We start from the raw sequence: 14,361 nt of genomic DNA on the forward strand, positions 1-14,361 counted from the left end.
TTTTTTTGTTACATGATAAGAAGTTTTGGGTGGTTTGATACACAACATTATTGTTCAAGAGATAACTGATGCATACCTCAAATAACATAATTTTAGTTTTCTTCACAAAATCCTCTTAGTATTACTCCAATGGCATGGAGCCCTATATTATGTAACTCAGTATATTTTGGCATTTCATTATCTACAATATAGTAGCATTCAGAGCTAATAAAAAATATTTGACCTTGACAGATACAGGTAATTGTTATTCATGGACAGTTTGAAATGTACATTAATCAATTTATACCCATTATGACATGACAAAACAGTAAACAATAAATTATTTCTTTGATTTAAATTTTTTTTCTTTTTTTTTAAAGCTAAAGAGAGAGATGTATGATTTGGCTTTCTCTCCTATCAAAGATTCTAGAAGGCCACCAAAAAACCCAGATAGTTAACAGCATTTCTTAAAGTTGAACAGGATTCACAAAAATAGAATATCTGTTTACATAAATTAAATCTTACCTTTTCAAAAATCATCTTTGATATAGAAAAAGCAATGAACAGACAAGTAAAGGAACAGTTGTTGGATAGATATGGACGATTAGAGCGAGCCCGGGAGGGAGAGAATAGATGGCTAGATCAGAGAAGTCTAATGAGCGTACACACATTGTTTCCTCACCTTCCGTAAAACAGGCTTCAGGTTCCAGAGATTCTTCAGGTTCAACCTCAGGTTGTTCTCCCTCAGCGGGAGCTCCTATGTCAACAGTGCTGCCTTCAGATGAACTAGTTGCATTTAGCTTCTGAAAATCAATTCCACAGAAAAGCTTTTAAAATATTTTCTTTAATCTACAATATAAAAATTTCAAAGGCGTGCCCTGAAGTCTTCTGTATTCATTTCCTTGATCTGTAATTTAAGAATATCTTAAACATAATGCCAGTCCGCTTTAGTAGAGGTGGGGGTCACAAGATTAGATACAGCACCACAAAATTTTTTCCTTTAAAAATATGGTGCTAACAACTTAATTTTTGATTAAGCTCCTGTATAGAGAGAGATTCTGAAATAAAATCATGCAGAGAGCTTACGTAAGCTGCCAGAGTAGTATTGTGGTCTGTGATCTTGCTTTTGTAAATTAGTTTTCAAATGGTCTAGTTTGTTTTATTCTAAAATTGTGACCCAACCAACAAAAGCTGTATGAGTGTATTTTCATGTCAAATGCAGAAAAGATTTGATCAAATGCACATAAACAGCAACAATCTAAATTTACCCACTTTTCATTGACATGAAAACATATACCACTTGTTGTTATTAAATATATTTTATAGTTTTCTAATTCTGAAAAGAGCAGCACATTGTTAGCTTTATAGCAAGAGCTGATATTTTGCATTCTCTTTGGCCAATGCACTCCTGTGTTTCATTGTGCATTTGGAAACTACTTGTTACTCTGGCACTCTTACCTCTCCGGTTAATAAAGGCAGAAATGAATCTTTGGTTGTTGTTTTGTTTTCCTTTAGGTTAAATCAAATACCACCAAAAGAAAAATATAATAGAAAGAAGTTGTTTTAAATCTTGAAATACAACAAACTTTAGCCAGGTCAGGTCGTTCATGGGATCAGTATAAATAAAGGGATCCAGTCTTTAACCTGGTCTTAAAATGCTGCAGGAATGACACAGGGCCAGGTATGAGTGCCACATGGAATCAGAGTAGTTTGGGCCACAGCATTCTCAGACCTGTTACAATGTTATTACCATTAGTACATAACATTAGGAAATGGCTGAGCTGATAGGAGCTACTTTATAAAGGGGATGAGGTAAGCATATGATAAAATGCACATTGAAATATGTTGAACCCACTCTAAAATAGATGTTGTAGTCAGTACTGGAAACATTTGGGCTAAGGATTCTATGGATTTCCGGAGGAAGCTGGTTCCTTTATTTCCTGAAAATAATTTTCTTTATATAAAATATTTCCTTGGCATAGTGGTGCTGATAAAGTAAAAATATTTATGTAAGCTATAGATAAGCTTGAAAATGCTTTTGTGTGTGTAATTTAACAATACTAATGATAAAAGCATGAATATTATATATGTATCCTCAATTAGAACTCGTTCAGGATTATTTTTAAATCTAACCAAACTACGTAAATCAAGGATTATATATTATAAGGTGCCTGAAGTTTGTTGATTTCTTTTTCTACTCACCAAGTATATCACAATACTAGACAGATACTCAATGATAATATCTTTACTGTTAAAATTTGAATATATTTTGTTTTAAAATGAAATATTATATGACTTTTTCTAATTTCCTGTCCTTCATCTTTTGATTAGACTCTTTCTTTGATAAGTGTAGCTGTGTTTATAAACATGTAATTGACTAAGAAATGGCTAAATTATCCTATCAATCCCATCCATCGATTCACATAAAGCTGTTACACATTAGGGACCTGAAAATACTGATCTTATAATTTACTGGATATTGAAACGTGACATAGGTAATCAGAATAAGTGAAGTTTGGTCATATATAATCTAACTACAAACAGCCCACAATAACAAATGGAAAACATTCCTTTTAGGAAAAAGGATAACACTGCAATTACAGATTGGGGGATGACCTGGAGGTAAATGAGAATCCATATTCAGGGCGCTCCACATTGGCAAATGACTGCATCAGAGCCTGCATCAGTTCTGGCTATATTACACGTCAGGTACTCAACAAATTTTTTTTTAAAAAAATGAATGAATGAATGATCTTCTTCATAACAGAATGAAGGCTAGTCCTTGACAGTGATTGGGAGAAGTCACCAGACAACATATTACAGGGAATCTTCGTTCAAAATTTTCCAGAGGATCTCTGTAACATCAACTACAATGCCTTTCATTTAGTGCAGTGCCTTAGTACTGACATAGAATTAATAGATATCTTTTTAATTGAAGCCAAACATTTATATATTTAAAGGTCAAATCATTACTTTTTCAAAAGTACAACATAAAAGTATTCTGCTTTTCTAGAAGATGTATCTCACCAGACAATCTTTCGAAGCAAAGATCATGCTTTTGCCATCTCTGCATCCCTAGGACCCATCACAATGTTTGTGTTTAATAGATGTTCATTGGGTAAATGAATGAATGACCAATGCATGCACTATTTTATTCTTCCACTAACTACTTCTAACATCTCCTATCTAATACTTACTTTTACATTCAAGGGAATACACATAATATTATCATGTTAGTACAGAGAAACACAAATCCTTCAAGATTCTAAATTGTGTAGGTAATGACCAACAACCCTTAGAATTTGAAGTGCTGTCTAAACATCAGGCTTCCAATTAACCAGAACTATGATGACACTATGAAGTAAACTGTACTTTAACTCTGGAGTCAGGAAAACTAAGACAGACTCATTTTGACAATGTTTTTCCTGTTTCTACTCTATGTACATGGATCTACAATCCCAGCCAAGAATGGAACCTCTCTAAGGAAAGGCAATATCTCATCCTTCTCCATCTTCTCCCTGATGTGGAACAGCACAGGATCTACCTGTCACATTTATTACTTGAATAACGGTTTACAAATAAAAAATCTAGGGTACACATTAATCCTCAACACCAACCAATCCAGTGTCTAGTTAGAGAAGGAAATGTGGCTTTAATCATCTTGTCAAAAGTCATACTGAGTCAGTAGCTGGACTCTAGGTCTTCTGTACCCCACTTTTCTAGGATTCCTAGAAAATTTCTTTGATGATCCATAAGTTAAGCCAATCTTTATCAATTTAAAACATTTAGTAGATGTGATATGTAATTAAACATTGTAGGTTCCAGATAGTGTTGGGATACTGTTGATTCCCATGTTTCATGACCATGAACTTAGTATTAGTTTCTTATATTCATATCTTTATATGTATTAATGTAGAGTGAAGCTAAACATATGTTGGGATATTTTATAAACAAAAGTTTACTTTAAACAATAAGCCTGAGATATAGGCAAGAAATTCTGATTTATAAAATCTTTCTTGATAACATCAATTCAATGACTTTCTTAAAATCACATAAGAGGCAAATATCATATCATAGAATATGTTGACGAAAACAGTTAAAATGTATAAAGAGCCAATAAAAACCAAATGAATCAAATTAAGAATATAAAACTTCAGCTTCAGATAAGGTCATAATTATGATTAATTTTAACTACAGTGCAAATTCACCAATTAGAATTATCAAATACACATCATTTTATGGAATTATTAGTACTCATATACTTAAAAGAAAATTTTTCAAATAAAGATTATTTGTAAATTCTCCAATCTAGGCACCATTCACTGTAAAATGCCACATGAGTAAGAGACAAATCTATTAACTACTTAGAAATAGAACCAGTTTTTTATTTTCAAGTTCTATTCTTCCCTTTGGTAAAATTTAGATGTTTAGGTTCCTTTTTTATTATTTGTGCTTATTTGCTGGAAGACAAGTGGACTGAATGATGTTGTTAGAACAGCCCTTCCTTACTCAACCTTTAAGAAAATATGGATGTTGCCTCAATGTCAGGATAGTCAAGAGATCAAACAGGAATAACAAACTGTTATTTGCTATGCCTGGCATTGACAATCATTTATTTTCAGATGAAAATATTAGCTGAACTTTTTTTTTTAGTGAAAACTTCATGTTACAGGGCTCTTACTATTGAAAATCTGCTGGATTCCTCTAAGTGCTGGGGAATTATAATCACAGGAGTTAAACAGGGCAGAATCATATTTTGCTTAATGATGTAATAAATAAATTTCAAGACACACAGTATTTCACTTCGCATTTTTAAACATTATACTTTTTTTACTTTCCAAACTATTGTTAAACATCTACATGCCAAACTCATAGTCCTTCTTTCAGAAAGTAAAAGTCTTTTTGAAAATAATTAATCACAACAGAAAAAGGGAGGGAAAACATCACTTCTAAGTTTTTCAAAGGCACAGTTTTTTTTTCTCATTATGAAGTTAAGATATATTTTTGAGAAAATGTAATTAGTAAATATTGTATATATTTTGGGGAAAATGTATATTCTAAACTTAGTCAATAAAAGAAATAGGATTTTTTTTAAAAAAAGAGATAATTCAAATATAGATAAAATCAAATATTCCATATCTAACTATTTTGGTCACCACAAATGGCAATCTTTTGTTCCACATGGATCCTAATCTGTACTTAAAGAACTCTAGGTCATTTTACATGAAAAATCTTAACATCGAAACAATGAAAGTGATGGTTATGCTTACTTTGGGATAAGCCTAAGGCCAAAGTGATACATTAATACTAGAAAGGAACTGCTCTTCTTAATAAGGAAGAAGGCAAAATCAAAACTATCATTATCATCATACTACATTATCAGATAATCATTTTTGTCTTTATAATAGATACATTATAAAATTCTATAATCCATAAATAGCAGGGTCTTAAATATTTCTTGGGATGGCAAAAGTAACCCTTATGTTGTGCTGACCTACCCCTCAGCATATTACCAGTGCCCCAAAGACACATGTTTGGTCAATTTTGTTCTTACATTAAGGATATTTAGAGCTTTTTTTTATCCTTCAATCACTATCCCACTGGAAAACTTTCCCTTGAAGACTACACATTCTCCAGTATAAAATTATAGATGGGTTTCTATTGAAACCACTCTACCACTGCTTACCCAAACCATCTCTACACATCCTTCTCTCCCTTCCTACCCCTTGTGTTGGAATTCAGTATACTACTCTTTTAGGGAGCAGACAATGTTTTCTGGCCAGAGACATATTCAAGGAAATTGGAAAGTATAATAATGTGAGGGTGAGAATAAATGAAGTCATTTGCATCAGTTCTCCTTAGTTTGTGTTCCACCACACTTACTCCAGCTAAATCTCTTAAATATTGGTAGACGATATTCCTGATTGTCACTTTCCCTCATATACCTATCTACACAGGAACTTGGAAAATGATACTCAGAGAATAAGAAAACTAACTTACCTCTTTATAAGAAACTAGGAAAAACAAGCCGTTATCCTAAGGAGTCAAATCTCACACTTTTCTGAAGAATTAATATATAACAGGAAAAAATAATTCTCTCTAGTCCCTGTGTATATGTTTTTAGTATGTATCTGTGTTTAGTTGTGAGCATTTTTTACCTTGGGTCTCACTTTATATGACCAATGATATTGGTTTCATTCCTCCAATATAAGGCATTATCTTTCATGAATGTAAAGTGCCAGTGACTGAATATTTTGTTCTAAGAAATAAAAGAATGTTCCCAAAATGGCATGATTATTGCTCCTTCCAAAGAGGCAAATGCTTATGTTAGGGTTGTTTTACAGTTTTAATGGTAGAAGGAGAGGAAACTGCATCTAAGTCACAAAACATTTAATTAACATTTCTTGAAAATAATTAAATTGGGTTGAGCAATTTGGTTAATATATTTTAGCACAAAACTGTGATTTCAACAACAGGAAATGAAAGGTCCTCCAAATGGAGCCCATAGAAAGGTGTTACATTCACTGCCTTAGTTGCGTGACTAGGAGGTCCCTTCATTTAATAAACATGAAAGGAACAAAAGCTCACACTGATTCTCTTCCTGTATGAATTTTCAGTGCATGATATATTTAAATAATATTCTTCAACAGAAAGTTTCCCAGCAGGTCTGGATGAAATAAAAGAGAGACAAAAACACCAAGTACAGAGGAGCAACACGATGAAGAAAGTGGATTCCAGATCTCTTTTCAGAATGAATATACCACCTATAACACTGCATTCCTTCTTTCCTTCCTTCCTTCCTTCCTTCCTTCCTTCCTTCCTTCCTTCCTTCCTTTTCTTTTGGTGTATAAAATGTATTTCCTTTTCTTTCATTCTCAAGAGTTTTAGGGGTATATCAACAGATTCTCCAAGGGAATTGTATTCAAAATACAAAGAACTTTTGGTAAAGTGCTAAATAGAGAGATGGCATTTTCTCTGAAATGAAGCAGATAAAAATTGTACCCATGCTGGTAGCAGCCAAAACATAACATTCCAATTCATTTACATTCTAATCACATTAAAACATCCTTTAGGAAATTTGCACATGAATAAGGGATTGCTTTAATTTGCAGATTACCCTTCAGAAAAATTTAATATGACACTGAACAAAAAAATACCAACAAAGTACACTCATTGGGGCTTTATTTAAGAAAAGGGCAGGGGAGAGAAAGCTTTCTGCCAGAGTTTTTCAAAGAGTATCTTATATTTCTCCTTTTAGACCCTTAGCATGTTCAAAACTCTGTAATGTTAAATGGTAATTAAATAATTCATAAAGGCATGCACTTTTACTTTTCATTGAATGTAATTTCTATAAAAATGTATGTAAGAAAATTAGCAGCTAACTCATTTTTTTTAAAAAGTTAGGGTTGCCAGACTTGCCTGACCATGCTTTATGACTCAGCGTAAGAGCAGCTGTGCATGTTTTTATTTTACTGCCAATGGATGGGCAAGGAATGTAGCTGAGTAACATGCAGGCCAGTCAAAATTCATTTAGAAACTAATTGTATTTATATATGTACAACTTGCTTAGGTAACCTGGGTAAAAGTGGTGGCACGAGCCTCTGGCTGGTTAAAAAACACCAGAGCTGCATTCTTGATGGCTCCAGCTTGATTTTACCCCTGTGAGAAGTAAGAACGGTAAGCAGTGAAGATCACCATATTGCACTAGTAAATTTCACTTTGAAAAATAATCATTGCGGCTTCAACATTATTAAAACTCTATAAGAAAAATCAATCATTCAAAATCACAAAGTATGAAAGGAATTACATTATATATAGTCAAAATAACATGAGTTAAAACATATAATTAAGATATGAATTTAAAATAATATACTCTAGAGAATCTACAGAAAGCTGTCAAAGAATCACACAAATTTGGCAAAGATAAACTAGAAGAGGATTTAGTTCAAACACCTAAACAACCTCTGGGTCCACTTGCCCTATAAAAAGGAATTCATTAGGCATTCCAAAAATTAAAAGGTGCTCCTTTTTTTTCCTTTAATTTTTCAAATCATTTAGAAAAGAATGTCAATTAGCCTTATTCCATTTATTAATACTCCACATGTGATATTTAACAGCACAATCCAAACCTATCAGTTAAGAAAATGACCAGACAAAACTAACTTGAAGTCAGGACACTAAAAAGATGTCTGAGGTGGGAATATTTGCAATTCTTGAATAATTATGTCAGTTCTCTTTTGTTTTCTAGTGTAGAGTTACAAGGTAAAATACCAAAAAATTAAAACATGCACATAGTTCCTTCCTAGACTATTGCTCTAATCCTTTATTTGTCTATGAGCTTATATTTAGGAAGTTTGATATAAAGCCATAATTAAAAATTTCACCAAATAATAAATTTTAGTACACAAGTAACAATCACTATGATGGGAAAGTATTGAAAGGACTCTACAGCTAAAGCAATAAAATAATTCTGTCTACTTTCAAATGGCAGATTAGTTCTCTGCCTCCAATTCCAAAGTATTGACTTGACATATATTACTTTGGAGTACCTAACTCAAACAGAAAACAGATGAAAAAGCTTAATGGTAACAAGAGAAACTGGGAAGAGAGTTTGGATTTTTCCTTCTATAAGCCCCACCTTAACTAGATAATTCTCTAATGCCAAACACAATGGTTTGAGATGAGGCAAAATACATGCTCCTTTGGAGAAGTCTGAGGCTTTAAAATTTCTGAAAATTAAGAAGACTGGATGATGAGTTAACCATACCTCAAAAGATCCTCAGCCAGAAGTTTAAATTGACTGATGGCTTCAACATTTGATTCTCCATAATTCATTCTTAGTTAATATATTTTTTACTAGCTAAAAATAAAAATTGACTTCCGTACTGTAAGGGAGATATTTGCTATTAGGTATAATGTCAAAATAATGAGAGGGGAATATATATTAAAATTTAATGACCGAATTCTATCTTCCAAATGCTGACTTTAGTTTCTAGTAATATACAATGCCAGAAGTTAGTCCCCACCCTTTCAGCATAGCCCAATCAAATACGCTTATCCAACATTTTATTAACTAGATCTTAAGATATTAGTCAGTTTTAAAATAATGATCTTATTAGTGAACAATTGAGTTCAACTAATTACAGCAATTATTTGTCCCAGGCTATAAGGTTTTAAAATTTTCCCCTTTAATCTCATCTGTTATTTTGTGAAACTAGTAGTTATGGCCTTGTTACCTATATGCTAATTTTAGTACCTATATTTAAACTTTCTCTGAATTTCACGTTTAACATCTACTTCTATGTAATCACTGAATTAGCAATACTACTTATCTTACAAACAAGAACAAATGGAAATAGCGTCTTCTTCAGTAATCTTACAGAATAAATATAGTAATACTGATTGAAATATCTAAGGTTCCTTTCTTAGAAATATATTTTTGCTCATAATTTTATTAACTGATCCCTAATTTTTGTGAATTTGTTGCACTACTTAAATTGTACCCTTCAGCATCTCAAACTCCCCCAAATCATCTTTTTAGGATGAGAATAATAATAGAGGTCTTTTTGTTCCCTGCCAATCACTTCAAATGACAAAAAAGAATGAATCTTTGTTTTTCATTGTTATTTTTATTTGTTTATGCAAGCTTTAATTGTTGGGAATTCTGTCTTCATTTTTGTGTAGTTAAACATCAAGGTTTTAGTTCCTTCTTCTCTTTATTCCCAACTCTGTGCTTATTAACCTATAAACAAACCAAGAACATACCCTGGTATTTATACTCTTCTAGTAAATCAAAGAATTCTTTAAACTACCAAGACTCTTAACTGTAGTTGGTAAATTTAGAATTTTACATTCTATAACGTATCAAGGCTTTTTGTTTGTTTAGAGAGCATGTACTGGGTTCAGTAGGGTTAAAAACATTTTCAACCTGATTCTTCATCACTACCTTCACTTCCTTTAAAAAATTATTTACTTCAGGAAACATGAAACTATATGTAAATATCAAGCCAATATCCCAATCATACTTCCATTAATAAATATGCCTGTGAAAACTAAATAAGATCATAGTTTATAAATTATTCCATAAGAGCCAAGAATGTAGCAAAATGAGAATTGGAACTGCCCTCTCACCAAGTATTGTTCTAGTATATACAAAAAAACCACCATTGTGGGAGAATTATAAGGAAGAAAGTGTATAAACTGAGGCACTATTCACAAATCAAAAATTATTTAAAATCCTCAAAAATTCATATTAATCTGAATATTCATATTATCAATAATTCAAAATGGTGAATATTTGAAAAAATGATTCAACATATCATTTGTCTAGTTATATATTAAGGTACTGTCAATTTATCTATCGTCAACTTTGCTATAGAAATTGTGTCAATAGATATTTCCTATTTTCTTACAGAAAGAAAATATAATTTTTAAAAGTCTGATAGTTTAGAGCATACATAACACCAAAATATCTTCTGACGTAGCAATTCCTACCTCTTTGCTTTCCTCCATATCTGACTCGCTGCTGAATTCTTCAGTATTTACATTTTCAAAGTCAGATTCTCCGACAGCAATTGGTACAGTCACAGTGAGGCTGGGGTTGTTTATAAAGGACATGTAATCACTTTCATCCACAACATATTTTTCTACACTGCTGCCTATGCCACTGGTAGTTCCATTTCCATCTTTGAGATAATTGAGGTCTTTGCCTATTTCTATGGTGGTATGGTTGGAAATACAGCTGTCTTTTTTGTTATTTAGATCTTCAAGAGGTTTAATTTCATCTAAAGCTTTCTGCTTTCTAACAAAGGCTTTCTGAATAAATTCACGTATTTTTCTTTTAACATAATCAATTCCTTTCTGCATCCTTCCCACAGCAATCTGGAGGTTATTCATTTCATTATCATCATCAGTGGCGGCAAGATTGTCAGAACTGAATGAACTCAAGAGTAAGGCCAGGAAGAGGTTCAGAACCTAAAACACAATAGGAAAATTGGTGATCAAAACATTCCGTTGTTTCTATTGCTCCGAACTACAAATTTTCCAAAACTGTTCTTACACCTCACTTTTTGCTGATAGGTATTCTTTCTAGTTTATGGTAAACTCTCCTGGGGAAAAAAAAGGTGAATGAAATAAGTACCTGGTCAATATAAAATAATACTATTAACACTAATTCCTTTTTAGTCATTGCAAAATTACTGAAACCACTGTTGTGTAAAACTTCTATATTAAGTTTAATTCTAAATTTAAAATTTTAGCTATCTAGATAACTATACAGTGAAAAAGAAAAAAACCTTTTATTGGGATGTTAAGTATTTTCCCCATGTAACTTGGGTTTTCCAGGACACTGATAATTTATTACAGTTTTATTCCTGAAGCCAAAGATGATTCCAATATATTTAAATATGATTTTATTTTTATGTGTTTGTACCAATTTTTGTACTTTAGATAACTTGTCTAAAAAATATATATACCTACTGCTAGATCAAAGTTCCCAGTTTTTGGTTCAGAAAAAAATGGCTACTAGATTTATACAGTGGTTGGAAATACTATAAAGAAATGGTTAGAGACCACTAATTAGCCTATAACTTGGGTCTCCAAAAATAGGACCCACTGATATGAGTGAGTGAAAAGATTAGTGACCATAAATCCACTGTGTACACTCAAAAAGAGGTAATTTACTAAGAAACAGAGTACTCCCATAGGCACAAGACCAAGTAATATAATCTTTTTCAGAATTTGATTGATAATGTTCATGAGTCCCTGACTATTCAAGCATACAGAACAAAAGAGAAGGATATGGACCTGAAGGGATCTAAAGACAAAAAGTAAATAGTACAGAAGAGGAATCCTAGGAAAAATTTTAAGTAAAACTCCAATGAAAAGGATGCTGCATTCTTGCTATATTCCTATCTTTCCAATAAGCTAATGAGGTTCAGAGTTCCTTTGTCTAACCAGTACGAGTTAGTCTAACCAATTGTGGTAAGAAAGGTAAAAACCTATAAGACCCAACAAGGACTGCACATAATTCTGTGAGTCTATATTGACATCTTTCAATTGCTATACCACGTCTGCTAGTATTCATACTAAGACCTGCTCCTTCACATCAGAAATTTACCAACAAAGTTATATTTTATTGTGATTTGCCTTGAATTTACTTTTTGGATGAGAAAACAGATGCAAGAGAAAAAAATTAAATGCTACATTTGGGTTTTATCCGTTATAAAACTGAATTTTGGTACCATAATTTTTTTCCAGATTTGATTTCCTAAGGTTTATTAATGAACTTTTCTATTAGGAAATTTTTCTTGACAAATATCAATCAACCTCCCCAGAGTGAGATCCAACTTATAGTTCCTCTTCAAAGCATTGGAACAGGTATCTACTTGTGTCATTTACTGTTATATCTATACGGCCTGCTCCCCTTTCTCATTAGAATTATAATGTTGGGTATGAATCCAGTTTCTGTCAATTTTCCCAGTGCTAAGCTTACAAGATTGTTGTAAGGATTCAATTAGAAAATCCATGTGGCTCTCACAAAGCTATTGGCACAGGGTAAACCCTTGAGAAAGTTTAGCTGTTATTATCACGGTTATTAATACTATGATACAACCTACCCTCTGTTATACTATCTTTCAGTTTATCTTTTTTTCTTGGAAATGTTTGTGTAAGCAAGCTAATCTCTTTTTCTAGGGCTCATTTGTTACCACAGGGGATTGATCTGCATAACAACTGGCCAAGGTGTTGGTTGTGATGAAAGGCAATTTAAGGGAATACAGTTCAACTAGCTTACTCAGGGACTGAAACCTGGAAACCTGTCTCACACGTGGTCATGGGCAGACCTGATAGCTCATTGAGTGAAAATGACTCACACGTCCCCCAGTCTCTTGGAATAATAATTTCCATTTGGGGTTCAGGATTGAAATATATTGCACGTATCAATACTGTCTCCATCCTGATCCTTTTTTTTTGGCCGTGCCTCGAGCACGCAGGATCTTAGTTCCCAACCAGGGAACTAAGGTGCCCCCTGCAGTGGAAATGTGGAGTCCTAACCACTGGACCTCCAGGGAAGTCCCTCCATCCTGATTCTTAATTGGTGAGAAGAACCCAAAACTTTCACATCCCTCCTGTGTGTTAATGCTCCACCTTCTCTTAGACATAGACGAGACTGTGGTGGCTACTTCTAGAAGTGGTAAACTTCAAAAAATCATATTTTCCTTCTGCAGCACTTGCCTTGAACCTATAAGAGGGTTTCTGGCCATAGTGTTAGCAAACCAAGAATAATAGCCTGGGGAAAAGCAGTCTGTGGCCAAACCTCTGTCTTGTCTGTGGACTAGGCAGTGGTTACTCACACTTCTCGTGGTGGAGCACCATACAGAAGTTTATATGTGTTAACAGGAGGTTATGACAGCTTGTCTTTGGGGGACATTACCCTTTCTGGTGAGGATGAGAAGGAAGGATTGTAGGAGGCACTGCATCAGTTTCAGTCAGTCTTATTTAAGCAAATGTGATATGAACACATTTCCTTAATAGTGGTAAACATGACAGATACTATTACTACCTTAGTTACTCCAGAAAAAATATCCAAGATATCACAAAAGGAGGAATATTTTTTAACTTACAGTGAAAAAAAAAAGGGAGATTCTTTAATTTTTAAAAAAATGTACAGAATTAGGGTTTCCCTGGTGGCACAGTGGTTGAGAATCCACCTGCCAATGCAGGGAACATGGGTTTGAGCCCTGGTCTGGGAAGATCCCACATGCCGCGGAGCAACTAAGCCCATATGCCACAACTACTAAGCCTGCGCTCTAGAGCTTGCAAGCCACAACTTCTGAGCCCACGTGCCACAATTACTGAAGCCCGTGTGCCTAGAGCCCGTGCTCCGCAACAAGAGAAGCCACCACAGTGAGAAGTCCGTGCACCACAACAAAGAGTAGCCCCGGCTCACCGCAACTAGAGAAAGCCCGTGCACAGCAACAAAGACCCAATGCACTCAAAAATTAAAAAAAAAAATTTTACTGTACAGAATTTAAATTTATGCCAATAGATGGAAATTATTATTCTATAGGCTGTATCTTTTTATGCATATACAGCCATCTAAATTAATATTAAATGTCATCCATAGGTATGGATACCTCCTGAAATTCTCTTTTCAACTTGAATCCTCTGTACAGTTAGAGAGATGTGTCTTATTTCAGTAAACTAATAGATGACATGTGATATGTTGAGTTTCCTTCCCTTTAAATTCACTCTGTGTTTTCTGGCTACATGAATCCTACAAAAATCCCACTTGCTCATTGTCACTTTCCTGATAAAAAGCCATCTGTAGCTCTGAATTGCCTACAGAAAAACTCCAATTTTTTTATGCAGAGTCAGCCTTTT

The 14,361-nt window shown here is 33.5% G+C and overlaps 1 protein-coding gene across 1 annotated transcript in view; it reads right to left on the minus strand.

Moving 5' to 3' along the window:
- SCN2A (sodium voltage-gated channel alpha subunit 2) overlaps window positions 1-14,361 on the minus strand; it is an 89,705-nt gene that overhangs the window by 26,110 nt on the left and 49,234 nt on the right. The window contains exons 17-18 of the mRNA XM_081241808.1: window positions 10,474-10,953; window positions 662-782 (exon numbers count right to left, since the gene is read on the minus strand). Coding sequence (XP_081097934.1) covers window positions 662-782; window positions 10,474-10,953 — 601 coding nt within the window. The remainder of the gene's footprint in view (window positions 1-661; window positions 783-10,473; window positions 10,954-14,361) is intronic.

This window comes from Mesoplodon bidens (assembly GCF_964165515.1).
Source record: "Mesoplodon bidens genome assembly, chromosome: 8".
In the NCBI taxonomy this organism is placed as follows: Eukaryota; Metazoa; Chordata; class Mammalia; order Artiodactyla; family Ziphiidae; genus Mesoplodon; species Mesoplodon bidens.